This window comes from Xenopus tropicalis, chromosome 5, assembly GCF_000004195.4.
Source record: "Xenopus tropicalis strain Nigerian chromosome 5, UCB_Xtro_10.0, whole genome shotgun sequence".
In the NCBI taxonomy this organism is placed as follows: Eukaryota; Metazoa; Chordata; class Amphibia; order Anura; family Pipidae; genus Xenopus; species Xenopus tropicalis.
The window spans coordinates 18,711,359-18,736,109 of record NC_030681.2 but is presented as its reverse complement, the minus strand read 5'-3'; the positions used below and the strand labels follow the sequence as shown (position 1 = coordinate 18,736,109).

At 40.3% G+C, this 24,751-nt stretch overlaps 1 protein-coding gene across 2 annotated transcripts; it reads left to right on the top strand.

Annotated features, from left to right (window-relative positions):
* Positions 1–64: 64 nt before the first annotated feature.
* Positions 65–23,062, top strand: prepl (prolyl endopeptidase-like). 2 transcript variants are annotated; one of them, XM_012963885.3, is made up of 15 exons: positions 65–127; positions 261–459; positions 8,016–8,144; positions 9,741–9,807; positions 10,076–10,279; positions 11,186–11,312; positions 13,350–13,566; positions 14,179–14,364; positions 16,336–16,539; positions 16,741–16,916; positions 17,506–17,722; positions 20,214–20,363; positions 20,438–20,564; positions 22,076–22,161; positions 22,943–23,062. In XM_012963885.3, exons 2-15 carry the CDS (start codon positions 307–309, stop codon positions 23,009–23,011), a joined length of 2,112 nt encoding a protein of 703 aa, XP_012819339.1. In that variant the 5' UTR covers positions 65–127; positions 261–306; the 3' UTR covers positions 23,012–23,062. The 2 variants fall into 2 exon arrangements, 1 of the variants encoding a protein (XP_012819339.1); XR_001924575.2 differs by having other exon boundaries at positions 79–459; positions 20,438–20,569; positions 22,943–23,029.
* The last annotated feature ends 1,689 nt before the right edge of the window (positions 23,063–24,751 follow it).

The window sequence follows — 24,751 nt, the reverse complement described above, 5'->3', positions numbered from 1 at the left end:
TTCCAATCCAGCCAATGGCAGGCCGTTGCTTCCTCATTCTCAGAAAGTGCGCGGAGAGAAGTCTTTTCTACGTCATCAAGGTGCGCGCTTTGTTTACATTATCAGTCCCACGTGTAGCTGTCAGTTTGTAAGTCGGAGCTCACTGACAGGGTTACCTGAGGCGCAAATTACCCGTTGTCTCTTATTTCTCACAGGGACAACTACATATAAGCACTAAGTGACAAATCAGAGTCTATTGACTGTTTTGTGACATTTTGCAGCGCTCCATAAAGCATGTGAGGAGACATCTTGGGAACGTATGAGAAGATGATGAGGACTTTTGTTCAGCAGATGGGACTGTTTGTGTGTAGGAGCTGCGCTGGTTCGAATGCTGGGAGGCAAGTCATTTCTGCTGGTTGTTTCCGTGTTGGAATCCCAGTGACAAGGAGAGCAGGTTACAGGGGGAACACAGCTTGGCAGGTAGGTCTTTACTGAGGTGTGAGTATCTTGTGTTCCACTGTTCCACCACACACATTCTAATGCAAGTTTAAAGAAGAAAGATATGTTTAATCACAGTGGAAATGCAGTCAATCAGGCCATAGTTTTGCTTGAGGAGCACCAAGTACTTCCTGTCCCCATTATCTTGGCTGCCACCCTGGGCTGTGCACAGTAGAGCAAATGTTTGGCCTTTTGCATCCCCATTTTGTTTTACTCTACAGCCCAGACTGGTTGCTAAGGAACACAGGGACAGGCTAAAAGATGGCACTTACTAGAATTGTACCCTGGGCTGGTGAGTTTTCCAGTGCAAAGGAAAGGGTCTGAGGTAAGTGATTATAATCACTGGGGTGCCTAGCAAATTACAATGAAACTTTTCCTTCTCCATTAAACTTTATGAACTGTGGAATACTTTAATACACAATTCTTTTTAGTTTGTCACTTTTTTGTACTCTATTCCAAATGTGCATTTAACATATTCCATTTTAAGCTTAACTAAAGAAAAAGCAGACCCTTCATTGTTGGGGGGGCAGGAGATATTGTGGTTGTGTTGCAACCCAGCCAATAAATCACCAGTTGGACCAGGGATTTTATCACTCGCAAGTATATAATTCTCCATGGTTCGTGCACCTCCCCAACCTGTTACACCATATGACCCTCTCATTTAACACTTGTCCTGGCTCCCTGACTCTGCACTCCCCTGCAATGCCCTCATGAAGTCACGTCCTGATTCCTCTAGAGCAGGGATCCCCAACCTTTTATACCCCTGAGCCACATTCAAATGGAAAAAGTGTTGGGGAGCAACACAAACATGGAAAAAGTTCCTGGGGGTGCAAATAAGAGCTATAATTGGCTATTTGGTAGCCCATATGTGGACTGGCAGCCTATAGAAGGCTCTGTTTGACTTTACATTGGGTTTTATGCAACACTTGCCTCAAAGCCAGAAATTCAAAAATAAGCACCAACATTGAGGCCATTGGGAGCAACAACCAAGGGATTAGTGAGCAACATGTTGCTCATGAGCCACTGGTTGGGGATCACTGCTCTAGAGCAAGCTGGTAACATTTATCGGCAAAGGTGCCCATCATTTATAGGGGGCCCAGTAGGGCACTGCATGATAAGCAGCTCCATTTATATGTTTGTGATAAATAACTTACTTTTAAAGTTTATGGGGGCCTGAACTAATTTTGGATCCCTGCTAAGTTATCATAGCTGAAAAGCTCCCTATGTACATTGAGCCTTTCTAACACCTAACATTATATTCATTCCCAGGTTAATCAGCTGTATCGTGAGCACAGCCTCAAACTAACATTATATGAGTTTTATACTATAAGTATTCATTTTCATCAATAATATGAAATGATGGCTCTGCAGAATACAGGTCAGTTTGGTCACACTATTACAAAGAAGAACATTGTGTTACATTAAACAGCTGATAGAAGGGATCAGTGTTATAAATGAGCCTAAATAACCTTCATTAAAATAGGTGCAATCTACTTCAGTGTAGCAACCAATTCACAGTTAGCTTTCATCTTTCTCATGTTAAAAAAAAAGATAGTAGTAGGGGTGGCTTTTGTGGAACATATTTCCTATGTCTGTTATGTAACATCCTTTGTAAAACATGGCAACAAGCGTCATTTTTACTGACTGGCCAGGTGGCAGTCCTATAAAGCACATGTATTGGTTAATACTACATGATAATAATGGTTGATATAGTATACTGAACTTGATCCAGATAATGTTGGCAGTTTGCCACTGCACTGACAGATGAGAACTAAATGCTGTATGATCCAGGCAAATATCCAATTAATTACTGGAGCTGACTAATTTGGTCATAGTTGCAGACATTGGTGCAAATAAATTAAAGCAATGATGTGTGCATTTGGCCGCTTCTCAAAGTTTATATACAAGTCTGCAACCACACATCTGGTTCTTTAACCAGTGCAGTCTGGTGCTCAGTCTAGGGGGACTAACATATTAACTGGTACACACTTCTCAGAATGTGACTTTTATTGGGGTTCTTGTTATAGAGGATACTGATGCATGTAGGGTAATGCCTCCATCCCAATCCCGTTAGATAGAAAATTATAGATGTGTTGGTTAAACACATGGATTCGAAGTTGCACAGACTCCTGAGGATCCCTGTGTCTGACAGCTATATGACTCTGTGAGCTCTGCTCATAGTACTGCTGGGTTGGGCTGCCACTGGGAATCGCTCCTCCTTTCTCACTGGGTATTGGAATCTGGTAACCAAGTCAGTTGCCTCCTGATGTCATATGCTTATTCAGCAGCCAAAGTGCACCAATGGATCATGTGTGATTGTGGGAAAATATCCCAGTGGCCCTCATGTAGGCAGAACAATCCCAAATTGCAAAAAGTGGGTAGAGATTGAAATGGATGTTTTTTGGGGTTTTTTTTCAGTGGGTACAGTCAGGGAAGATTGAGGTTATGGCTTAATTTGTCACATTTTTTAATATTCATAATATGGGCGCTATTTTATATGTTTCTTGCTGGAAGGATAGTAGTCACTAAATATATTAGCACAGGCAGCCTTGAAGTTATTACAGATCACATGAAACCAAGGACATTAATACTTGTGATAGCGCCTCCTAGCATTTCTCATGGGTGGCGAGGGTACATCCTTGCAAATTGATTCTAAAGGCTGTCAATACAGGAAGTCTGCAGTCTGTTAGCTTTCAGATGTTATATTATATTTGAAACAAATCTATTACACAAAGTACGGTTTATTAGTAATGGGAGGCAGGCACAGAGCATTTGTCTACAGGTGTTACTATCATTTTAAGGTAAGATTACCAAGTCATGGAAAAATAGGGCAAGAGCAGTCCAATACATAAAATATCAAGTTTTAATTACATAAATACAAAGAACCCAACACATTTCAGCCCCATCTAGAGGGGTCTATATCAGGGGAACAGGCATAAAGTAATACTCTAATGTAACAATTGAAAAATAGGGAGCATATTTAGAAAAGTCAGCTAGAAGTCATTGAAACCCAGCAAAGCGGCTTTTATTTTTCAAGTGACCTGGTCATTTAGTTTTAAGATCAACCAGTATTCTGCAATAGTTTATTTATATGTTCTTTGAGTATTGTTCTTGCCTATATTTTCTTCCAGTCAGAACCAACAAGACAGTTAAAAAGCACTATAAAATATTAATTGAAAGCAGCTATCAGATCATCCACACTGTTGTAGAGGATCAGTTAACTGTTGTTAGCAGGTCCAAAGCTATGGAAACATTGGTGCAATATGAAGATAAGGAAACCATAAGCCTCTTTGGAGCACTGTTTTTGGGCTCAGAGGCTTTAAGGTAACTCTAACCCTCAGTCCCTTGTCAGCAAATATCTTCCTGGTAGTCCTATGCAATTGCCATTATCCAATCAGAGGGAGAGCTAAGCATTGTGGGTGAGAACCATGGAAGAGATTAGTATAGCCCAGAGAACCATTAAACAGAGGAAACACCAGGAACAGATTGGACAGGGACTCAAGATGCCTTAATCTGTGGATATTTTTTTCCATCTACTTATGGAAGTGCTGTGCTTAATATCAGTTGTTTAATAATTAAGAGAAGAAAATAACTGCCTTTTATTTAAGTTACTAAAACCTACAGGGCTCTAGAAAAGGAAAAAATTCAGTTGAGCAGTTATTAAAATACATTCCCATTGGCAAATTGCCTGTTATGTGAACTGAATTATATTACATTTACTTGATTATTTTCCATATTGGTCAGAAAGACTTGCCCTTTAAATGGAAAGTAGTCCCTTGATGCTGCCACTGCTGATGTTTTTAACATTCTAACTAAAATATAATACCTATAGTAAATTAATTTCAACTTGCTCTGAGCCTTTGTTTATCTTTCTCTTGTTCTGAAATCTACTAGAATAACTCCAGTTCTATTGAAAACAAAATTTAGGGGCCTTGGTTCTGCACAGGGATTAAACCTAAAGCATCCAATACAGCTGTTTGGTTGCTGTGGTATGCTGCTTAGGGATATGTAGCAAAGGGCTAACACAGCATAGGGACTCACTAGCTTTATTTACTTTTCCAACTGCCAGCTGCACTCAGCTGAATACATCCAACCTGTATAATAGTCCCAATTCAACATCTTAGTGCCCTAGAGGACAACTTTGTCTTGACAAGATGGTCTTTGAGGGCATGAAAATGGAATAATGACAGTTTAAAGGTTGTCTCACTTGTCCTGTCACCATAAATTGAAGTTTGACCACATATGTGTTCGGTTAGATCAGTGTAATCTGAGTATGGTCGGCCTGATTCAGAGGCCAGTGGCCGCAGAGATTTTCTGATATAACCCATAGCTGATATAACCCATTGGTATTTCCCATTCCTTGGATTTCCCATTAGTTCAAAGAGTTTACTACATTAAATGGGTAGTGTATCTTTAAATGAACTTTAGTATGATGTAGACAGTGCTATTCTGAGACAATTAGCAATATGCCTTCCTTTTTTGTGGTATTGGCATTAGCTTTTTGTTCAGCAGCTCTCCAGTTTGACATTTCAGCTGCTATCTGGTGCAAGTAGGCTGTGGTTTGAATGAGGAATATGAACAGGAGAAGCTTGAATAGAAAGATGAGTAATAGAAAGTAGCAATAACAAAAGAATCGTAGTCTCATAGAGAAACCCTTTTTTGCTGCCAGGGTCAGAAACCCCCATGCAGAACGCGAGTTAGAATAGAAAAGCAAATAATTCCAAAACTACAAGACATTAAAAAATGAAGATTAGCTGAAAAGTTGCTAAGAATAGACCATCCTATAACATATTAAAAGTTTATTTAAAGGAGAACTACCCCTTTAACAGTGCAGTGCAACATTTAATGACAGGCCTGCCTTTTAAAAGTCTCGGTTACTTACATATAGGATCTGTATTTTGCAAATATCACATTTAAAAAGTGCATGAATGTAAATCAGGTTCCTATTTTATTCTGTGTGGTGGAAAAAAACAAATGAAGCATCTAAGGTAAAAAAACACTGCTTGCCAGAGGGATTCGGTCAACACCTCCCAGACGACTCTTTCTTTTGGGCTTTTTCAAGCCTCTCTAATCAGTCACAAATCCTTTAAACAGCCTTCAGGTAACCGCTCTGTATTATTTTGAGAACAATTTAACAGTGTGCAAAACAATGTCCTTGATTAAAACCGGTTGCAACCGTTCGTTTGCCAAATATTAAAAGAGTGCCCTGTATGGCATAACAGGCTCTTACGGGCCTCCTGTACAATTAGAATCCATTTCCAACACATATATATCAGGTCTGCAGAGACTGCCAGGCGAGTCCATTAGGAAGGTAATGCTGTGCCTCATTGCATGGTATTGAAAATCCCAACATGGTCCCCACATTCCTGTTGTTATAGCCCCTAGAACTGATGACGGGCCATTTAAAGGTCTTTCAGAATTTTGCCATGTTACACAGCTGGAAGGGTTTTTTTCGCACAGATAATTGAATACATTTTGAGTTTTTAAAGATTGAAATTTATTTTTCAAAATGTTAATGTTTAACTGCTGAGGATTTATGGAAATCTGACTTCCATTTGGAACTCTAAAGCTCTTAGCGTCTCTATGGGTTTTGTGTAAGTTTCTGAGGTCATTGTTCCTTTCATTGAAGGGACATTATTCTGACAAATTTAGGATTCTTACAATAATTAATAACACATTTTAATTATTTTTTTTTTTGTGCTAAGTAAAACAAAGGCACTCCCAGATAGAGATTTGCTATTCAAACATTATGACTTAGTAAGGCCCACTAAGCATTCTTCCATTCTCTACTGATTACTTTATCCTTTTACTGAACTGCTAGCTTCTGGAACATACCTCATACCTTTATTTAGTCTTTATTATCTATGTATCTTATAAGAAATTCTACACTTCAGCATATGGTGAGTCTCACACTCTTTCTAAAGTTTTACCCCCATATGTAATAAAAGGCACTAAGTTTGCCCAGGAGCAGTAACCTATAGCAACCAATAAGATGTTTGCTTTTAAAGAGGTGACCAGTAAATTCTACCTCCTGAGTGGTTGCTATAGGTTACTGCTCCTGTGCAAACATAGTGCCTTTTATTACATATGGGGGTAAAACTTTAGAAAGAGTGTGAGACTCACCATATGCTGAAGTGTAGAATTTCTTATAAGATACATAGATAATAAAGACTAAATAAAGGTATGAGGTATGTTCCAGAAGCTAGCAGTTCAGTAAAAGGATAAAGTAATCAGTAGAGAATGGAAGAATGCTTAGTGGGCCTTACTAAGCCAAAATATTTGAACAGAGTATCTCTATCTGGGAGGGCATTTGTTTTACTCAGCACAAAAAAACTAATTAAAATGTGTTATTAATCATTGTAAGAATCTTAAATTTGTCAGAATAATGTCCCTTCAATGAAAGGAACAATGACCTCAGAAACTTACACAAAAACCCATAGAGACGCTAAGAGCTTCCAAATAATGGGGGTGATAGGTAGCCAGGTCCTTATTCCCTGCCATAGGGAAAGAGATAAGAATAGTGCCTAATTGTGGCCTGCTCTTCCATAATTTCCTAATATGATATGTATATTAGGAGGCAGGTGGGGAGATTCCTACATTCTGCCCCTTATAAATGTAGCAATGCCAAATGCAGGCAATACTGTAGTCACTGGAAGAACTCCAGTTTTTCACGTAAAGCTAATATTTATGTAAGCAAGCCCATCCTAAGCACCTCTTCTCTCTATATTTGGTAATAATATAAGAGAACGCTTAGTAAACTCCATAGAGGATTGCTTTATCTTCATTATTCCTTGAAGGAGGCATGTTTTGAAATCATCACCAAATAACATAATTGAACTGGATTGACTTCAACTGGTTTCTCCCAACATAGCTGCATTGTTAAAGCACTGACATCTCCCTTGCTAACCATTCCTCCTTTACTGTAAGTACTTATATATACATGTATACATTACAAAGAAGCCAGGTCCCTCTTGACATATATAGTCATGTAGACGAGAAGGGGTTGGGTTTTTGTCTGGAAAATTTCCACATTAGCCTTGGGTTTCATTTACACAGGGCAAGCAGCCAAGTCTTCTCACTGTTTTCACAGCAACCAAAGCACATTGGCAACACCTCTGCTATAAGTTGCCCAAATGCTTTGTATGGAGATTCCAGGAAGGTCTGCGAAAAAAAAGCTGTTTTTACTCTGTAGAATGTAATGCAAGAGAAAAAACAATGCCTGTGCATCTCCAGCACATAGAAAAGGTGTGTGTCTCCTATCAGTCTTAGGGCCCCATTGTTACATTATGGTTTCCAGTGGTAACCCTTAGTCCAAAAGTATGATCTGTTAAAAAAAACCTCCACAATAAAATTAGTTTTTACAATGTTGATGCAATTGCCATCAGATGAGTCGGTAGAACTGTTCTGGTTGTGGCAGATTTGGAAAACCACACATTGTTTGGCCAAATGATGACAATGGCATTTAATGCAAATTGATATTTTATCTTATTATGATATCAGTGCTAATATATTGCTTTTTGGATTTTTTTTTTGCAAAGAAACTTTTAGATTCAGAAAGGAGACGCTGGCAAAGGGCATCTGCAAAGTACCAAGGTTTGGTAACGACGCTGGAAAAGCGGTTAGGGTATATGCATGAGCATTATTCCAATCTTGAGGCAAAGGGAATGGTAAGATATTTATTTGTCTCCTTTTAAAGGTTCAAAATATATTGGTTCCTAACCTAAAATGCAGTTGCTGATTTATCCAGAATCAAAATGGAGAATCCTGAAGGAATTCCAGCAGTCTGATATTTTTCCTGTTGAGATATCAAGATATTCGGCACTGTCAGGTTGGATACATGTGTTAGTTCATCTCTTAAATAGTCTTGGTCACTGATCATTTCTTGTTTAAGAAACTTGTAACAGAACCTTAGTGAAAGAGTCGTCAAAACTGAACGGTTGATGCTATATGGCCCATTGAACCTCGTCTGTTTTGCAAAATAATGTAATCCCTTTTTAAAATAAAGCTATGATGGTAATTAAGGATTAAGGGTCCGCCTGGAGTTCCATGACATATATAAAGACCTTGTCCTGCAGCCTATGGCTTAATATGGTGATGGTATGCCTCTGTGATTTGTGTTTTGCAATAGGAAGTGCTTTATTCAGTATATAATGTACAAACTGCCTCAGTGTAGCTGCCAGTGATGGGACAATGCAAGCATTAAAGGGGCAGATCTACCACAACCAATGATCTGGCTTAGCTTGAAGCCTTTTGGTAAGGGAGTTGCCAGAACAAAGATAAGGCTAAAGAGCAGCTTTTTAGCTCAAAATCACCCCCTTCAGCTCTTTTTGAACTTAGCCATATATTGCACAAATACTGTTCAAGAACAGCAAAAAAGTAGCTCCTATACAGTTTTTCTATCATTCCTATTTGCCCTAGACCTTTAAAGGGGAATTCCAGTTTCGTAACCAAATCGGAAACCACAGAAACCCCAAATATACCTATCACTGTTATCTGTTCCTTCAGTAAGTATGAATAAATAAAAAAAACAGTTCTTCTCTATCTGCATCATTTAAAAACCTGGCAGGGGAGGAGGGACTAAAACACTGATGTAACAAATTGTAACAACTTCTCCACAGCTTACAGACAGCATGCAGGAACTACATAACCCACAATGCATTGCCCTGTTATGGGATTGGGTGGATGCAGGCTGAAAGCAGGCTAAGTACAGGCAACTAGTGCTTTTTGAGTTTCAAAGCAGTCAGCCAGATCAGCAGAGGAACAGGGGGCGGGGCTTAGGGAACTGTTTCAGACCATATTACAGGTATAGGACCCGTTATCCAGAATGCTCAGGACCTGGAGTTTTCCAGATAAGGGGTTATTCCATAGTTTCTTCATACCTTAAGTTTAATAAAAAATCTTTAAAACATTATTTAAACTCATAAAAATTGTCTTGCCTCTAATAAGGATTAATTATATCTCCTTTGGGATCAAGTACAAAGTACAAAAGAAAATCAATTTTAAAATCTCAATTATTTCATTAAAATAGAGTCTGTTGGAGAGGGCCTTCCTGTAATTTGGAGCTTTCTGTTTAACAGGTTTACAGATAACAGAGATTACATTTAATAAAACTGTATGTTTTTTAATTTTTGTATGTTGCAAAGTTGCTTGAAATTATGTTTACTTTTCAAAGTTGTATTTGGGTGGAGTTCCCCTTTAACTAATGCTTTAGTTTGTTTCAGCAGAGCTTTCCATTACTAATAACAATTCTTTACCTCTGACAGATCCGATATGATGACTACACCTATTTTGAAGAGAATGGCTGCATATACCGCTGTAAACAGAATACTGGTAATTCTATATAAATCCAACAGCGACCCTTTGTTAATTATTTTTTCAACTCTAAATGATTGTGTAGATGGCTCCTACCTGTACCAGTAAATTTCACCAGATATATGTATAAATATCTGCCCCTATGAACCTAGAATAGGTCTCACCTATTTTGCTCTCCTCTGTCCTTTCCCTTTTCCTTGTTACTTTATTCCTAAAAGAAATGTTAAAACTTTGTAAAAATTGTTCATAAAAAAAAAACCAATATCTGTCCCTATGTACATTGTAGGTGAAGATAGCCTTGAGGTTTTGCTGTCGTCAGAAGACGTTGGATTAGGGGATTATGAAATCCAGAAGATTAGAGTCTCCCCTAAGCAGAAGTTTATGGCTGTAACTTTAAAAGGCTACGAAAGGGAAGAATCTACCTGCATCGTTGTAAAGCTGGACAGTGGGGCGCAAGTAACGCATTGTATAGAAAATGTTTTCAGTTGTGGTAAGTGAGATATTGATTGATTGAACGGGATATATTTGCATGCATGTATGCGGATTATTCTGTTGCTTACCTTTTGTGTTGCTCCTAGTGACCACAAGGAACACAGTCCACATGGGACTACCAAAATGGATTATCAAACCCCTTATTTAGCATCCATCAAAAACACTTTTTCATGGCTCCCCAACACTTTTTCTATTTAATTGTGAATCACATTTAAAAAAAGGTTGGTGGCCCTTGCTGTAGATCAACAATGAGTGACCCTTTTAGGGCTAGAGCCCTAGGCAGTGTTGAAATTCCCTTGTGTCATTACTAGAAGATCATAGAAGACTTCATTATCTGGTGAAGTGGAGGGATCCGCATTGTAGCACAGCCTTAGATTATAGTACATACCATGAGTGTAATAAAGAAAATCTACTTGCACTTGGATCTGTGAAGCCAAGATTATGTATTCCTTATCCCAAATGGGTCAGGTCCCACCAGTCGACTCCCAATTGCACTAGAATTTCAAAAAGAGAGCAAGAAAGAATCAAAAAGGAAGTTATAGCTGTACACATTTAATGAACAGTTGGGGAACCTTGTGCTTCTAAAACAGCTTTAAAACACTTTGGAATACATTGTGCACGCTACTTAGTTAATTTGCATCAAGGTAAATCTACAGCTCTTTGTGAGTTGGAGAAGATGTCTACTCAACTGCCCATCAAGGTCTTATTTGGGGAGGCCATGGAAGTTGGTTAAATTGATCCTGATATTGATCCTATGGGAGGCACTAAAACATAAGGCACCCCCAAAGTATATTTTAAAAATACCTTGTTTCAAAAGGCAAAAGCATATTAATGAAGAAGGAATCCTTCCCTATTAATTTTCCAATGGCAATTAATTGGAGTGTTACTTTTGCTTGCCTGGCAGAGTGGGCGACAGATAGTGTCTTACTGCACACGAGGCAAGCCAATCTCCAGTGTCGGCAGGTCTATCGAATTGACTTCACTAATGCCAGCGGGGCTGCTGAACTAGTCTACACTGAAAATGATCCCAGGTGACACAAATGTCATAGATTTTAAAATACATGAATGGAAAGAAAATAAGAGAATTTGTTACTAAAACCTATATACTATAGATACTATACTATAGATACTATAGATTGAGGGGAACACAATGTTTGCAGTTTCTTAGTATTGTGCATTTAAGGAACAGTAACACACACAAAAAAATAATAGTGTAAATGTAATTACATATACTGTACTGTTGCCCTGCACTGGTGAAAACTTTGTGTGTTTGCTACAGAAACCCTACTGTAGTTTATATAAACAAGCTGCTGTGTAGCCATGGGGATAGCCATTCAGTCTGAAATAAAAAGCACAGGTTATATGGTAGTACAGAAAAAGTTCTGTAGAATCACATTGTATTATACAGAGCTTATCTGTTATCAACTATGTAACCTGTTCCTTTTCTCCTTTTTAATATTTGAATGGCTGCCCCAATGGCTACACAGCAGCTTATTTATATAAACTTTAGTAGGGTTTCTGAAGCAAACACACAACATTTTTACTATTGCAGGGCAGCAGTACGTTATATTTTAATTACTTTAAAACATTTTAATTTTTTGGTGTTTAGTGTTTGCTGTTAAACAGCTTTAGAAGCTTTCTCCGTTTCCTTAAGACAGCAGCTGCCATTCTAAGTAGCTTCCTGTTTGCAGTCTAGCCCTTATAGTTTAGATCACACATTCTTAAGGGAGGGGGGAGGGAGTACTTAGCATTCTTGTGGGAGGGGGGAGCAGGAGAGAGGAGAGAACTGTGCAGACTCTGGCCCAGGGAATTAAGGAGTTTTCTGAGAGAGGAAGCCAGACAACCAAACATCATGTTTACAAAAAAGGAGACAAGAAATCCTGTGTTTCTTTTGATAGAGGACTCAGTGCAGCGTTTCTGTGAGTGCTTATGGCTGTATTTACATTGACATTTCTGATAAAGCTTACTTAGTTTTTACCTTTCCTTCTCCTTTGTTGCTCAGGGAAATTAATCTGCCTGATTTCTCTGTCCATTACTGTGCAACCGGTATGTGGCTCAAGGCCTGGGCAATAGGGAACAGAAATGGATTAGTCGGAACACAGGGAAGAACAATGGAGCATTAGCACAAAGCAGAATGAGTGATTTTAGGGAATCTTACATTTATTACTTACTTTATTACTTTCATTATTATTATTTATATAGTGCCATCGATTTACGCAGCGCTTTGCAGAATAGAGGGGTACAAAAGCCAGAACAGTTAACATGTACATATAAACAATTCGCAAAAATGGTTTGCAGTTACATTTGGATGAGGATCGGAGACACTAGGGGGAGGGCCCTGCTCGCAAGAGCTTACATTCTAAAAGGGAGGGCTGAGACATAAGGTCAGGGTAACTTTTATCTGTTATTTAATATTTGAATCAAATGCAAGGGAAAAGATAAGTACATTGAAGAAGAAAAAGATCAGCGGCCCTTTAATTGTGAAGCTTTTACTGGGATTCTTTGTATAAAAGCAAAATATTGTTTTGAATAGGGTACGGTTTTCTCTTCTTGACTGATATAAACCTTCTTTCCTTCTGTTGCTGTTGGACTGTTCTAACCCACCTAATTTTTATTGATCTTCATGTAAACGGGAGATCTTACTAGAACAAATCCTATTTCTAGATCTTTCTCAGTGGCACCTTCTGCTAGGCACTGACCATTTCATTTATAAATAGCTTCATCATTTTCTGACTCCCTCCTTAAAAAATATATTGCTTTTTATTTATAAGTTGTTAAATGGCATTATATTTACCTTCTGATGGGCCCAACCCAAATACCTGTGTAAAGAAAACACAAATCTGCCTAACTTAGCATCTTCTATATTGGATATATTTAGCTTTCTATGCTACTGTTTATCCTTTTCAATTATAATTTACTGAAATAAATAAATAAGGGAAGGCTAGGATCTTTGTTGGACATGTCTCTTTTCCGCTTTGGGACCAACCTTATTTTTACTGTAAGATATGCATTACTCTACTGAAATACCACATCTTATTGCATTAGGTAATGGAATCTGTTGCTTTCAGGTTTTTCGTGGATCTATACTGCACCAGAGACAAGCGATTTCTTACCATAAATAGTAACAGTAAAAGTACCACAGAGGTGTGGCTGCTTGATAATAGCTGCCCATTGGAACCTCCTGTTCTAGTAGAGAAGAGAGTCCCTGGAGTTATTTACTACATAGAGCACAGCAATGGCTGCCTGTATATGCTCTGCCATGATGGGGGAGCTACAGAATACAAGGTAATTTAACCCTGTGTTTTTCAGCTAAAAGAGCATCTTTCAGGTGTTGCAGCGTATGTGCAAACTGCTTACACCCTCAGCCATTATGAGCAATTATCGATTAACCTTCATTCAAAGAAGAACAGTGCTTACTTTTTTGCTAAACCAGACATTTTTCCATCTGACCAATAACCACTAAGCATTAGTGATGTGCAGGCTGGCCCAAAATCTGCAGGACCTGCTATTCGGGCAGATTCAGGCCAAACATCCACACAACTGATACCCTACTATGCCCTGCTTCTGCCTCCAGAGCTCGCTAATTATAGATTTGCATCTGTGTGCCCCACCCCTGTCAGAGAGGGGTGGGTCTATAAACACAGAAGTCATTATGGGACCCTTTGTACTTTACCTTCTCTGCAGGCTCCGCTGGGCTGGTACAGTAAGTCCTATACCTTATCACTGATCCTAATGCCTTGTGTGTATGTGCTTCTTTACTTTGTGTGTATTTGCTTCTATAAGCCCTGTAGATGGCTTGAACTCTTTACTGATGTTGGGGTACATGAACTCCCAAGTAAATAGATGGTAAAATTGATGTTTGGCTTTTTGTTCTTTTTCACTTGGTATGGTCCCCAGCTATTAAAGGCATCTGTATCTTCTCAAATGAAACGTTGGGATCCGGTTTATGAGGTACAAGAAGGCACAAAGCTTGTAGACATGGAGATTCTAAAGGATCATTGTGTTCTGTTCCTGAAAAACCACAACCAGCTCTTTCTGGAAGTCATTGGGCTCCCCAGTGGGGCCGTGATTCAGTCTGTCATGGTAAACTCTTATTTTATTTTAATCACTAAAACCTATTTAGTTTGTGTTGAGCTCATTGGAAAAGCATGTTGGGTCTGACATAGATATGGTACAGGTATAGGACCCATTATCCAGAATGCTCGGGACCAAGGGTATTCCGGATAAGGGTTCTTTCCGTAATTTGGATATTCATACCTTAAGTCTACTAAAAAATCAATAAAACATTAAATAAACCCAACAGGATTGTTTTGCCTCCAATAAGGATTAATTATATCTTAGTTGGGATCAAGTACAGGTACTGTTTTATTATTACAGAGAAAAGGGAATCATTTAACCATTAAATAAACCCAATAGGGCTGTTCTGCCCCAATAAGGGGTAATTATATCTTAGTTGGGATCAAGTACAGGTACTGTTTTATTATTACAGAGAAAAGGGAATCATTTAACCATGAAATAAACCCAATAGGGCTGTTCTGCCCCCAATAAGGGGTAATTATATCTTAGTTGGGATCAAGTACAGGTACTGTTTTATTATTACAGAGAAAAGGGAATCATTTAACCATTAAATAAACCCAATAGGGCTGTTCTACCCCCAATAAGGGGTAATTATATCTTAGTTGGGATCAAGTACAGGTACTGTTTTATTATTACAGAGAAAAGGGAATCATTTAACCATTAAATAAACCCAATAGGGCTGTTCTGCCCCAATAAGGATTAATTATATATTAGTTGGGATCAAATACAGGTACTGTTTTATATTTACAGAGAAAAAGGAAATCAGTTTTAAAATCTAAATTATTTGATTAAAATGGAGTCTATGGAAGATGAGCTTTCCGTAAGTCGGAGCTTTCTGGATAACGGGTTTCCGGATAACGGATCCTATACCTGTACTGGGTTTAACCTTTCTCCTCCATTACTGCTATTGGTGGTCTTTGCTTATGTCAGTCCATACATACTGGAATATTAACAGGTGAGGGGCTGAATAGGAAGATAAACATTACAAATTAACAATAACAATAAAATTATAGCCTCATAGAGCAATTGTTTTAGATGCTGGAGTCAGTGACCCCCATTTGAAAGCTGGAGACAAAAGAGGAAGGCAAATTAATTCATAAACTATAACAAAAATAAATAATGAAGACCAATTGCAAAATTGCTAGGAATGGGACATTGTATAACATACTAAAAAGTAACTTAAAGGAGAAGGAAAGGCTAAAGGCCCCCATACACGGGCCGATAGAAGCTGCTGATATCGGTCCCTTGGACCGATTCGGCAGCTAATCGGCCCGTGTATTGGCAGAAACGAGCGGCCTGGCCAACCGATATCTGGCCTGAAATTGGCCAGATATCGATCGGCCAGGTTAGAAAATCCAGTCGGATCGGGGACCGCATCAGCTCGTTGATGTGGCCCCCGAACCGACTGCCCCATGGCCACAAATGTAATCCGATCGTTTGGCCCGTAGGTGGGGATATCGGGAGAAGATCCGCTCGCTTGGCGACATCGCCAAGCGAGCGGATCTTATAGTGTATGGGGACCTTTAGTCACTGGGGGGTGCCACAATGTTAGCCGGCCCCCGGGATTAAGAAGAAGGAAGAGGAAACACTCGCCGCTTAAAAGGTAAGCGATTACAATTACTGGGGTGCCTAACATTTGGCACCCCCCAATGATTTTTACCTTTCCTTCTCCTTTAAGAGTAAACCACCCTTTGACAAACATATATATGTTATATGGATTCTGCTCAGAGCCAGTCTAGAATTTTCAGTTTCTAGATAACATGTTTCTGGATAACGGATCCCATTGTTTATTGTGCCTACATTTAGAGAGAAGAAATATTGTGTATAGAAAATAAGCTATGCTGTTATGCCCCACATATAAAAATGCCATCCCTTGCATTGTAATGGTGATTATGACTTTATATAGTATCCTATATAGAGAGTTTATGACTATGTACTATAAAGACAAGATAAAAGCTCTTTCATTGTGCTTGACAGCTACCAGCTTGGGCCTGTGCACTGGAACCGGATCATCAGCCAGAATACGGAGCCGGCACCTTCAGCTTCTCCATTTCCTCCCCAGTACACCCTCCAGTTCATTGCAGGTACTCTCTGAGGACCAATGAGTTGTCAGTGGATGCCGGCCATAGCTCTAAGGGAATGCAGCAGTTTTGTTCCCTGCGGTTAGAAGCCAAAAGCAAGGTTTGTGTGCTAGCCTATTAACTATTCACTTCCTGGGCAGCCATGTCATGTTGCCATGGTTACATAGTATTAGTAATGGCCATTTGGTAATGGCGCTGGCCAGCATTGTTGCACAGTAAATTGTGAAATTATTTGATCTACATGATAAGAAAATGGTGGCTTCTCAGCATTATAACAAACGCCTGACCTATATCTTTGCAGGACGGCACAATGGTACCACTTACATTGTTTTACAAGGAGGGCAGTAAGGAGATGAAGCAGCGCCCCTTACTCATCCATGTTTATGGGGCTTATGGGATGGATTTAAATATGAGCTTCAAAGTGGAGAAACAAATGCTGGTTGAAGATGGATGGATACTGGCTTATTGCCATGTAAGGTAATTCTCATGGCTAATAAGTGAATCTGTCACGGTAAAGCTGGCCAAACATTGGGATAGCTGGTCATTTTGTCAAGTCCGCCAAATGAGCAGCTCTCAAAGCCCAGTGCCATCCTCACCCAACATGGTTTGTCCTCCCTCACTATCAATATCTGGGTCCCAATCAGACACAAATGGGATTTTATACATAAATACATGGGAACTCTTGATCATATGCACTTTGGGAGCCTATATTTGGGATAGTGATAGGGGCACTGTAGTGCAGTAGACAGCCTGTTTTAAAGTATTGATACATGATGTGCTTTTTGGGGAGCACAATGGACTATGTTATTCTCTAGTGGTGACACAATACTTAGCAGAGTGCAGGTACTTGAATCCACTCCCCTCCTACTCAGTGCTTTTTAACAGGGTCCTTACATTAATTTCATAATAAATCAGTCAGAATGATGGAATAAATATTCCACTGGAATCAAATAAAGACTAGTTAAATCCCACCCCTGGGGCCTGGAGGATGAAACCCCCATATATAATGAGAAGACTTAGGACTACGTTACAATTTGCACACATTTTTAAATCTTTATTTCCACAGAGGTGGTGGTGAATTGGGGTTTAAGTGGCACAAAGAGGGCATTCTGGATAAGAAGCACAATGGCCTGGAAGATCTCCGCTCATGTATATCCCTCTTGCACAGCCTTGGTTACTCCCAGGCACAATACACAGCGGTGGAAGCTGCCAGTGCAGGAGGTGTTCTGGCCGGAGCTCTGTGCAATTCCAGTCCTCATCTCATTCAAGCAGTGCTATTGGAGGTACTTATTGTTAAAGTGCAATGCAATGCTTGGTCTAAACACTGACATGTATTTTATACTTCGTACCAAAGAACACACGTCCATCAAGTTTAACTGTATGAAATTTACTACTAGTTGATCCAGAGGAAGAAAAAAAACCCATTTGAAGCCTCTCCAGTTTGCCTCAGAGGGGAAAAAATCCTTCCTGGATCAACTTGTACTAAGAGCTATCTTCCATAACCCTGTATTCCCTCACTTGTACTGGGAGCTATCCCCCATAACCCTGTATTCCCTCACTTGTACTGGGAGCTATCCCCCATAACCCTGTATTCCCTCACTTGTACTGAGAGCTATCTCCCATACCCCTGTATTCCCTCACTTGTACTGAGAGCTATCTCCCCTACCCCTGTATTCCCTCACTTGTACTAAGAGCTATCCCCCCTACCCCTGTATTCCCTCACTTGTACTGAGAGCTATCCCCCCTACCCCTGTATTCCCTCACTTGTACTGAGAGCTATCTCCCATAACCCTGTATTCCCTCACTTGTACTGAGAGCTATCTCCCAAAACCCTGTATTCCCTCACTTGTACTAAGAGCTATCTTCCATAACCCTGTATTCCCTCACTTGTACTGAGAGCTATCCCCCCTACCCCTGTATTCCCTCACTTGTACTGAGAGCTATCTCCCATACCCCTGTATTCCCTCACTTGTACTGAGAGCTATCTCCCATACCCCTGTATTCCCTCACTTGTACTGAGAGCTATCTCCCCTACCCCTGTATTCCCTCACTTGTACTGAGAGCTATCCCCCCTACCCCTGTATTCCCTCACTTGTACTGAGAGCTATCTCCCCTACCCCTGTATTCCCTCACTTGTACTGAGAGCTATCTCCCCACCCCTGTATTCCCTCACTTGTACTGAGAGCTATCCCCCCTACCCCTGTATTCCCTCACTTGTACTGAGAGCTATCTCCCATACCCCTGTATTCCCTCACTTGTACTGAGAGCTATCCCCCCTACCCCTGTATTCCCTCACTTGTACTGAGAGCTATCTCCCCTACCCCTGTATTCCCTCACTTGTACTAAGAGCTATCTCCCATACCCCTGTATTCCCTCACTTGTACTGAGAGCTATCCCCCCTACCCCTGTATTCCCTCACTTGTACTGAGAGCTATCTCCCCTACCCCTGTATTCCCTCACTTGTACTGAGAGCTATCTCCCCTACCCCTGTATTCCCTCACTTGTACTAAGAGCTATCTCCCCTACCCCTGTATTCCCTCACTTGTACTGAGAGCTATCTCCCCTACCCCTGTATTCCCTCACTTGTACTGAGAGCTATCTCCCATACCCCTGTATTTCCTCACTTGTACTAAGAGCTATCTCCCCTACCCCTGTATTCCCTCACTTGTACTGAGAGCTATCCCCCCTACCCCTGTATTCCCTCACTTGTACTAAGAGCTATCTCCCCTACCCCTGTATTCCCTCACTTGTACTAAGAGCTATCTCCCCTACCCCTGTATTCCCTCACTTGTACTAAGAGCTATCTTCCATAACCCTGTTTTCCCTCACTTGCTAAAAGGCCATCCAGCCCCTTCTTGAAACAATCTAATGTATCAACCAGTGTGACTGGTTCAAAGAGGGAATTCCACAACTTCCCAGCTCTCAGTGTAAAAATCCCCTTTCCAAGTATTTAGATGGAACCTCTTCTAATAGGAATGGGTGCCCTCCTGTCTGCTGAAAGGACCAACTGGTAAATAAAGCATTAGAGAAGATTTTATATATATATGGTCCCCTTAAGCTCCTCTTCTCCAGTGTAAACAGACCCAACTTGGCCAGTCTTTCCCCATAACTGAGACTTTCCATACCCTTTACCAGCTTAGTTGCCCTTCTCTGGACCCTCTCTAACTCAGTAATGTCCCGTTTGAGCACTGGAGACCAAAACTGGACAGCATATTCTAGACGGGGCCTTACCAGCGCTCTGTAAAGGGGAAGAATAACCCCCTCCTCCCGTGAATCTATACCCCTTTTAATACAGCTCAAAACCTTGTTTGCCCTTGCAGCTGCTGCCTGGCATTGCTTGCTACAGCCAAGTTTATTATCTACAAGGACTCCAAGGTCCTTCTCCATTATGGATATGCCTAGTGCAGTCCCATTAAGGGTATAAGTAGAAAATGAGTAACTGCAGATGTAGCCTGTCTCAAATGATAAAGTGAGTGGTGCATACAGAATGAGTAACCACACAACGCCTAGCTAGAAGGCAAATGGTAGTGCACACAGAATAACTAACCATAAATGTACCCTACTCATAAAGAGGAATGCAAAAGGGGCGTTTACAGACTGGGAGACAAAGTGCGACAAAACAGACACAGGCTGTCATACACTTTACCCCCTGTCTTCCAGTTTCAATGTTTTTGGTTTTAGCCAATAAAAGAGCACTTAACAGTTTTAAGGACAGCAGGTCCCTTTAACTTTCTATATTGTTTTGGTGATATAAGGAATAATGTGTATTTTTAGGCACCTTTCTTGGATGTTCTAAACACAATGATGGACGTGTCATTGCCCCTGACCATCGAGGAGCAAGAAGAGTGGGGCAATCCATTATTCAATGAAAAATACCACAAATATATAAAGAACTACTGCCCTTATCAGAATATCAAACCCCAGGTTGGTACAAGCCATGCAGAGCCGAACAGATCTGTTTGTAACTCCCAGTTAGTTTAATATTATTTTTTTTTCAGAGTTCTCCTTCTGTTCTGATAACAGCCTATGAAAATGACCAGCGTGTTGCAATAAAGGGATTGGTTGGATACATTACAAAACTAAGGAAAGCTGCTAAGGACTTTTGCCATAAATCCAGAATATCGGGTAATGTGAGTTCCTAAAATTAGATTATCTTTGTATAGAGAAATAGGTTAGGAAGATGTGTACCAGCTTGGGTGGGGGGCAGGGAACATCCATGGAAGATAAGGAACTGTCTGGGGTCGGGTAGGGGAAGGAAGGCTGAGATTTCTATGGGAGCCAATTTTGTTTGTACAGGGAGATCCTCAACCAAGGAAAACTATACCCCAAAATGAATACTTCACCAACAGACAGTTTATATCATATTAAGTGACCTATTAAAGAATCTTGCCAAACTGGAATATATATATCAGTAAATATTGAGCTTTTACATCTTGAGCCACTATTTTGTGCTGGTCTGTGTGCTCCCTTAGAGATCAGCTGACAGGAAATAAAGCAGCTCTAACTGTAACAGGAAGGGAGTAGAACTTTGTTCATTAATTGGCTCATGTAACCTAACATGTATGTGTGCCCTTGGTTTGTGTGCACCATGAATGGTATGATCCCGGGGCGGCCCTTAGTAATTAAAATGGCAATTTTCTATTTACCCAATAGCACATACTACTAAAAAAGTATATTTTTATGAAAATGGTTTATTTAGATGCAGCAGGGTTTTACATATGAGCTGTTTTATGCAATATATTTTTATAGAGACCTACATTGTTTGGGGTATAGTTTTCCTTTAACCAAGAGATTGTGGTTTGTATGTTTCAAAACCTGCCGTATCCCCTTATTCAGTGATCCCCAACCAGTGGCTCGGGGGCAACATGTTGCTCACCAACCCCTTGGATGTTGCTCTCAGTGCCCCCAAACCAGGTAGTTATTTTTGAATTCCTGACTTGGGGGCAAGTTTTGGTTGAATAAAAACAAGATTTCCTACCAAATAAAGCCCCCTGTAAGCTGATAGTGTGCATAGAGGCCCCTAATAGCCAATCACAGCCCTTATTTGGCTCCTCCATGAACTGTTATGATGCTTGTGTTGCTCTCCAAGTCTTTTTACATTTGACTGTGGCTCACGAGTAAGAAAGGTTGGGGATCCCTGCCCTTATTGGTGCTGCCCAGCCCACCCCAACTGTGTCTCCATATCTCCTAATTTGCCCGAAAACCTTTCTCCTCATCCTGAAAGTAATAGTTGTTTCTTCCTGGCCCCATACAATATCTGGTAAAAAAAGCGAGTGTCATAGTTATGAATATCTCTAAAGGCTTTGGAGAAAAAACTCCCAAAACAAGGAAACTTGGTCACTGTATTGCCCTAGGGCACCTACCAAAGCCCACCGAGTAGTGGTGAGAATCATATTGTGATCCCATACCAAGTACAAGCAAGGGGACCTATTTCTATGAAATATACATTGAGGCCATATATCTAAAAGGGAACCATTCCATTGATTAATGTGTTTCTTATACATATGGAGTCATTTCTCCAGCTCCACCTTCCACCCCTGGATTGCTTGACCTCTAAGAAAGCTCAGTAGCTTGGCGTCACTCGCTGTTGGACATCAAAAATTGATGCACCATGATTGTAATACTTTTTGTTACAGAATCTAGGATTCCTCATATATATCTAGATGTTCAGCCAGGTGGCAGCCATTGCGATTCATTATCATGGGAGGATTTACAGAAAAAGGTATGTTACAGCTGGATGTTGGAATTCTCCCATGTATTATCCCACTTGACTCCAGTTTGTTCCAGGCATTCAATTTGTACCCCACCAAATCCCTCTGAATGGGGGTTACAGTGCACTAAACAGCCAATTAAAATGTGAGTAGCCACAGGAAGAGGCCAATGTGGGAAGCACAGGAGCTTTGGCTGCTACTAGCAATGGGGCAGCCATTCCTTAGGGGCTAAGTGTATCTATTTATGTATTTTATATCACTTCTAGCACTTCTGCCCTATACGTGTATTCAGACTCTGGGGCAACCTGTTATCCAGAATGCTTAGGAGCAGAGGTTTCCAGATAAGGGATCTTTCCATAATTTGGATCTCCATTGTTAAAATCTGGTAAAAATAATTTAATCATTAAATAAACCCAACAGGATTGTTTTGCCTCCAATAAGGGGTAATTATATCTTAGTTGGGATCAAGTACAGGTACTGTTTTATTATTACAGAGAATAGGGAATCATTTAACCATTAAATAAACCCAATAGGGCTGTTCTGCCCCCAATAAGGGGTAATTATATCTTAGTTGGGATCAAGTACAGGTACTGTTTTATTATTACAGAGAAAAGGGAATCATTTAACCATTAAATAAACCCAATAGGGCTGTTCTGCCCCCAATAAGGGGTAATTATATGGAGTCTATGGGAGATGGACTTCCCATAATTCAGGAATTTCTGGATAACAGGTTTCCATATAACAGGTCCCACTCAAGTACCACCATGAAGTAACACATGGCTCTTATTCCAGGTAGCAACACATCTTGCTTTTCTGCACGGGGAGCTTAACCAGGATGTACCACATGGCCGCAGAAGCTGATACACTTTTTCCTATTCCTGTTTTACAATAAAACATTATTTAAAACAAGGTTTCCTGCCTTTCTTGTTTAAGTTCTATTCCATAGGGTTACACTGGGATAAAGCTCTGATTCCTGTATGGGCCAGTTGAATAGATGGCTGTAAACAGTAAAAGATTCTTGCTGGGCAGATGTTCCTGGATCTTAGTGTTTGTGCCCAAGGGCTGTTATCCATCCCTGATATCCATTGGCCAAACTGCCTGACTGAATCTGGGCTTGTATGGCCAACTTTAGAGATGCTTAATCAATGTTTAGCTTTGCTTTGTAGGCTAATGGCAGTAGGAGCGGATTGGCATTTTTGCCACGTGTGCCATCAGCCTCACCCATTTAAACCTGATACATATAAAATCCTCAGTGTTGCACAGTAGCAGTTACTTGGGGTACAAGTTTTATATTGAAGCAGTTTCTGCACAACCTTGTACTCTGCATCTAGATGCATTGCTGATTCTCTATAGACATCCTTCTGATATGTGCCTTTTAAAGGGGTGTGGTAGCAACACTAAAGAGGTCATTCACTTAGCGCACCACAGTTGCAAGCCTGAAATTTCCCAGCAGTCAGTTGCACAAAAATCCCATTTGCTAAAGGTACATGCGTCAACATGTGCTTCTTGCACTTCTGTATGTTTGTGCCCGGCACTGATTCTTTTCTCCTGTTAAAGTTCAAACAATGTTGCGCCTATTGATACAGGCAAACCATGGAGCCACTATCACCTCCAAACTTGGCAGTTAGTAGGGTTCCTACAGTGGCCTCTGTCACTGGAAACACCTCCCCCTGGCAACCAAAATTTGGAAGGAATCATGAGTCAAAGTTCTACATTGTGAGGAAAAGGTGATTGCTCTCAAAACTGCACTTACCTCACTGCCCTGCTGTAAGTAAATGACCTCTTAGGCTTATGCCAGACAAGGTGTAGGGCGGATATTTTCGGCAAGCGGCGTAGGCTGTTGATGAACATTCTATTGACTTTAGGTTAATGCCAGACGAGTCACTTTTCTGCCCTACGCCTCCTACTTGTGCCTGCACTTGAATGAATGAGATACGCGCGGGTGCAGGCACATGTAGCAGAAATACGCATAAAAACGCGAGAGTTTGAAAGTCTTGTGTTTTTATGCGTATTTCGGCTACATGTGCCTGCACCCAAGCGTATTCTATTCATTCAGGTGCAGGCACATGTAGGAGGCGTAGGGCAGAAAAGCGCTTCGTCTGGCATTAACCTAAAGTCAATAGAATGTTCATCAACAGCCTACGCCATTAGGAATTCTAGTCTGACATCTTGTTGGCTGTAGGTTGCCCTTTATCCATTACTATTTAAGGGCTTATTTAATCAATTCTCAGATTTGTGAATTCGTGCTTTTCTAAATTGAATAAACTTGCTTATCGAATGCAAAATTTTCGAGTTTACAGACTCGAAAATCTCTAATTGAAAATAATTCTTGACTTTGCCTGTGACAACTCCCATTGACTTCTTGAGAAACTCACAAGATGGCGAATCTTTACATTTGCGTTTTCGGGGATTTTACATCTGCGTTTTTGAACCATAACTCACATTCAACTTTTTTAGCATAAAAAAACTTGAATCGTGGGGGAAAAAACAAACAAACCTGACAGCGGATAAATCTCCTCCTGTCTATTAATTGCATATTTTTAAAGTCCCATGAGAAGTTGCCCAATTTCCACTAATATTATGAGCGCCACTCTGACAGTA

What these genes read in the sequence shown, in the direction of transcription:
- prepl (XM_012963885.3), top strand. Translation starts at nt 307, where the DNA reads ATGATGAGGACTTTTGTTCAGCAGATGGGACTGTTTGTGTGTAGGAGC. An exon ending in CCGCTGTAAACAGAATACTG is followed by an intron (nt 9,808 to 10,075) that starts GTAATTCTATAT and finishes TGTACATTGTAG; the next exon opens with GTGAAGATAGCCTTGAGGTT. An exon ending in CCATAAATCCAGAATATCGG is followed by an intron (nt 20,565 to 22,075) that starts GTAATGTGAGTT and finishes TTTTTGTTACAG; the next exon opens with AATCTAGGATTCCTCATATA.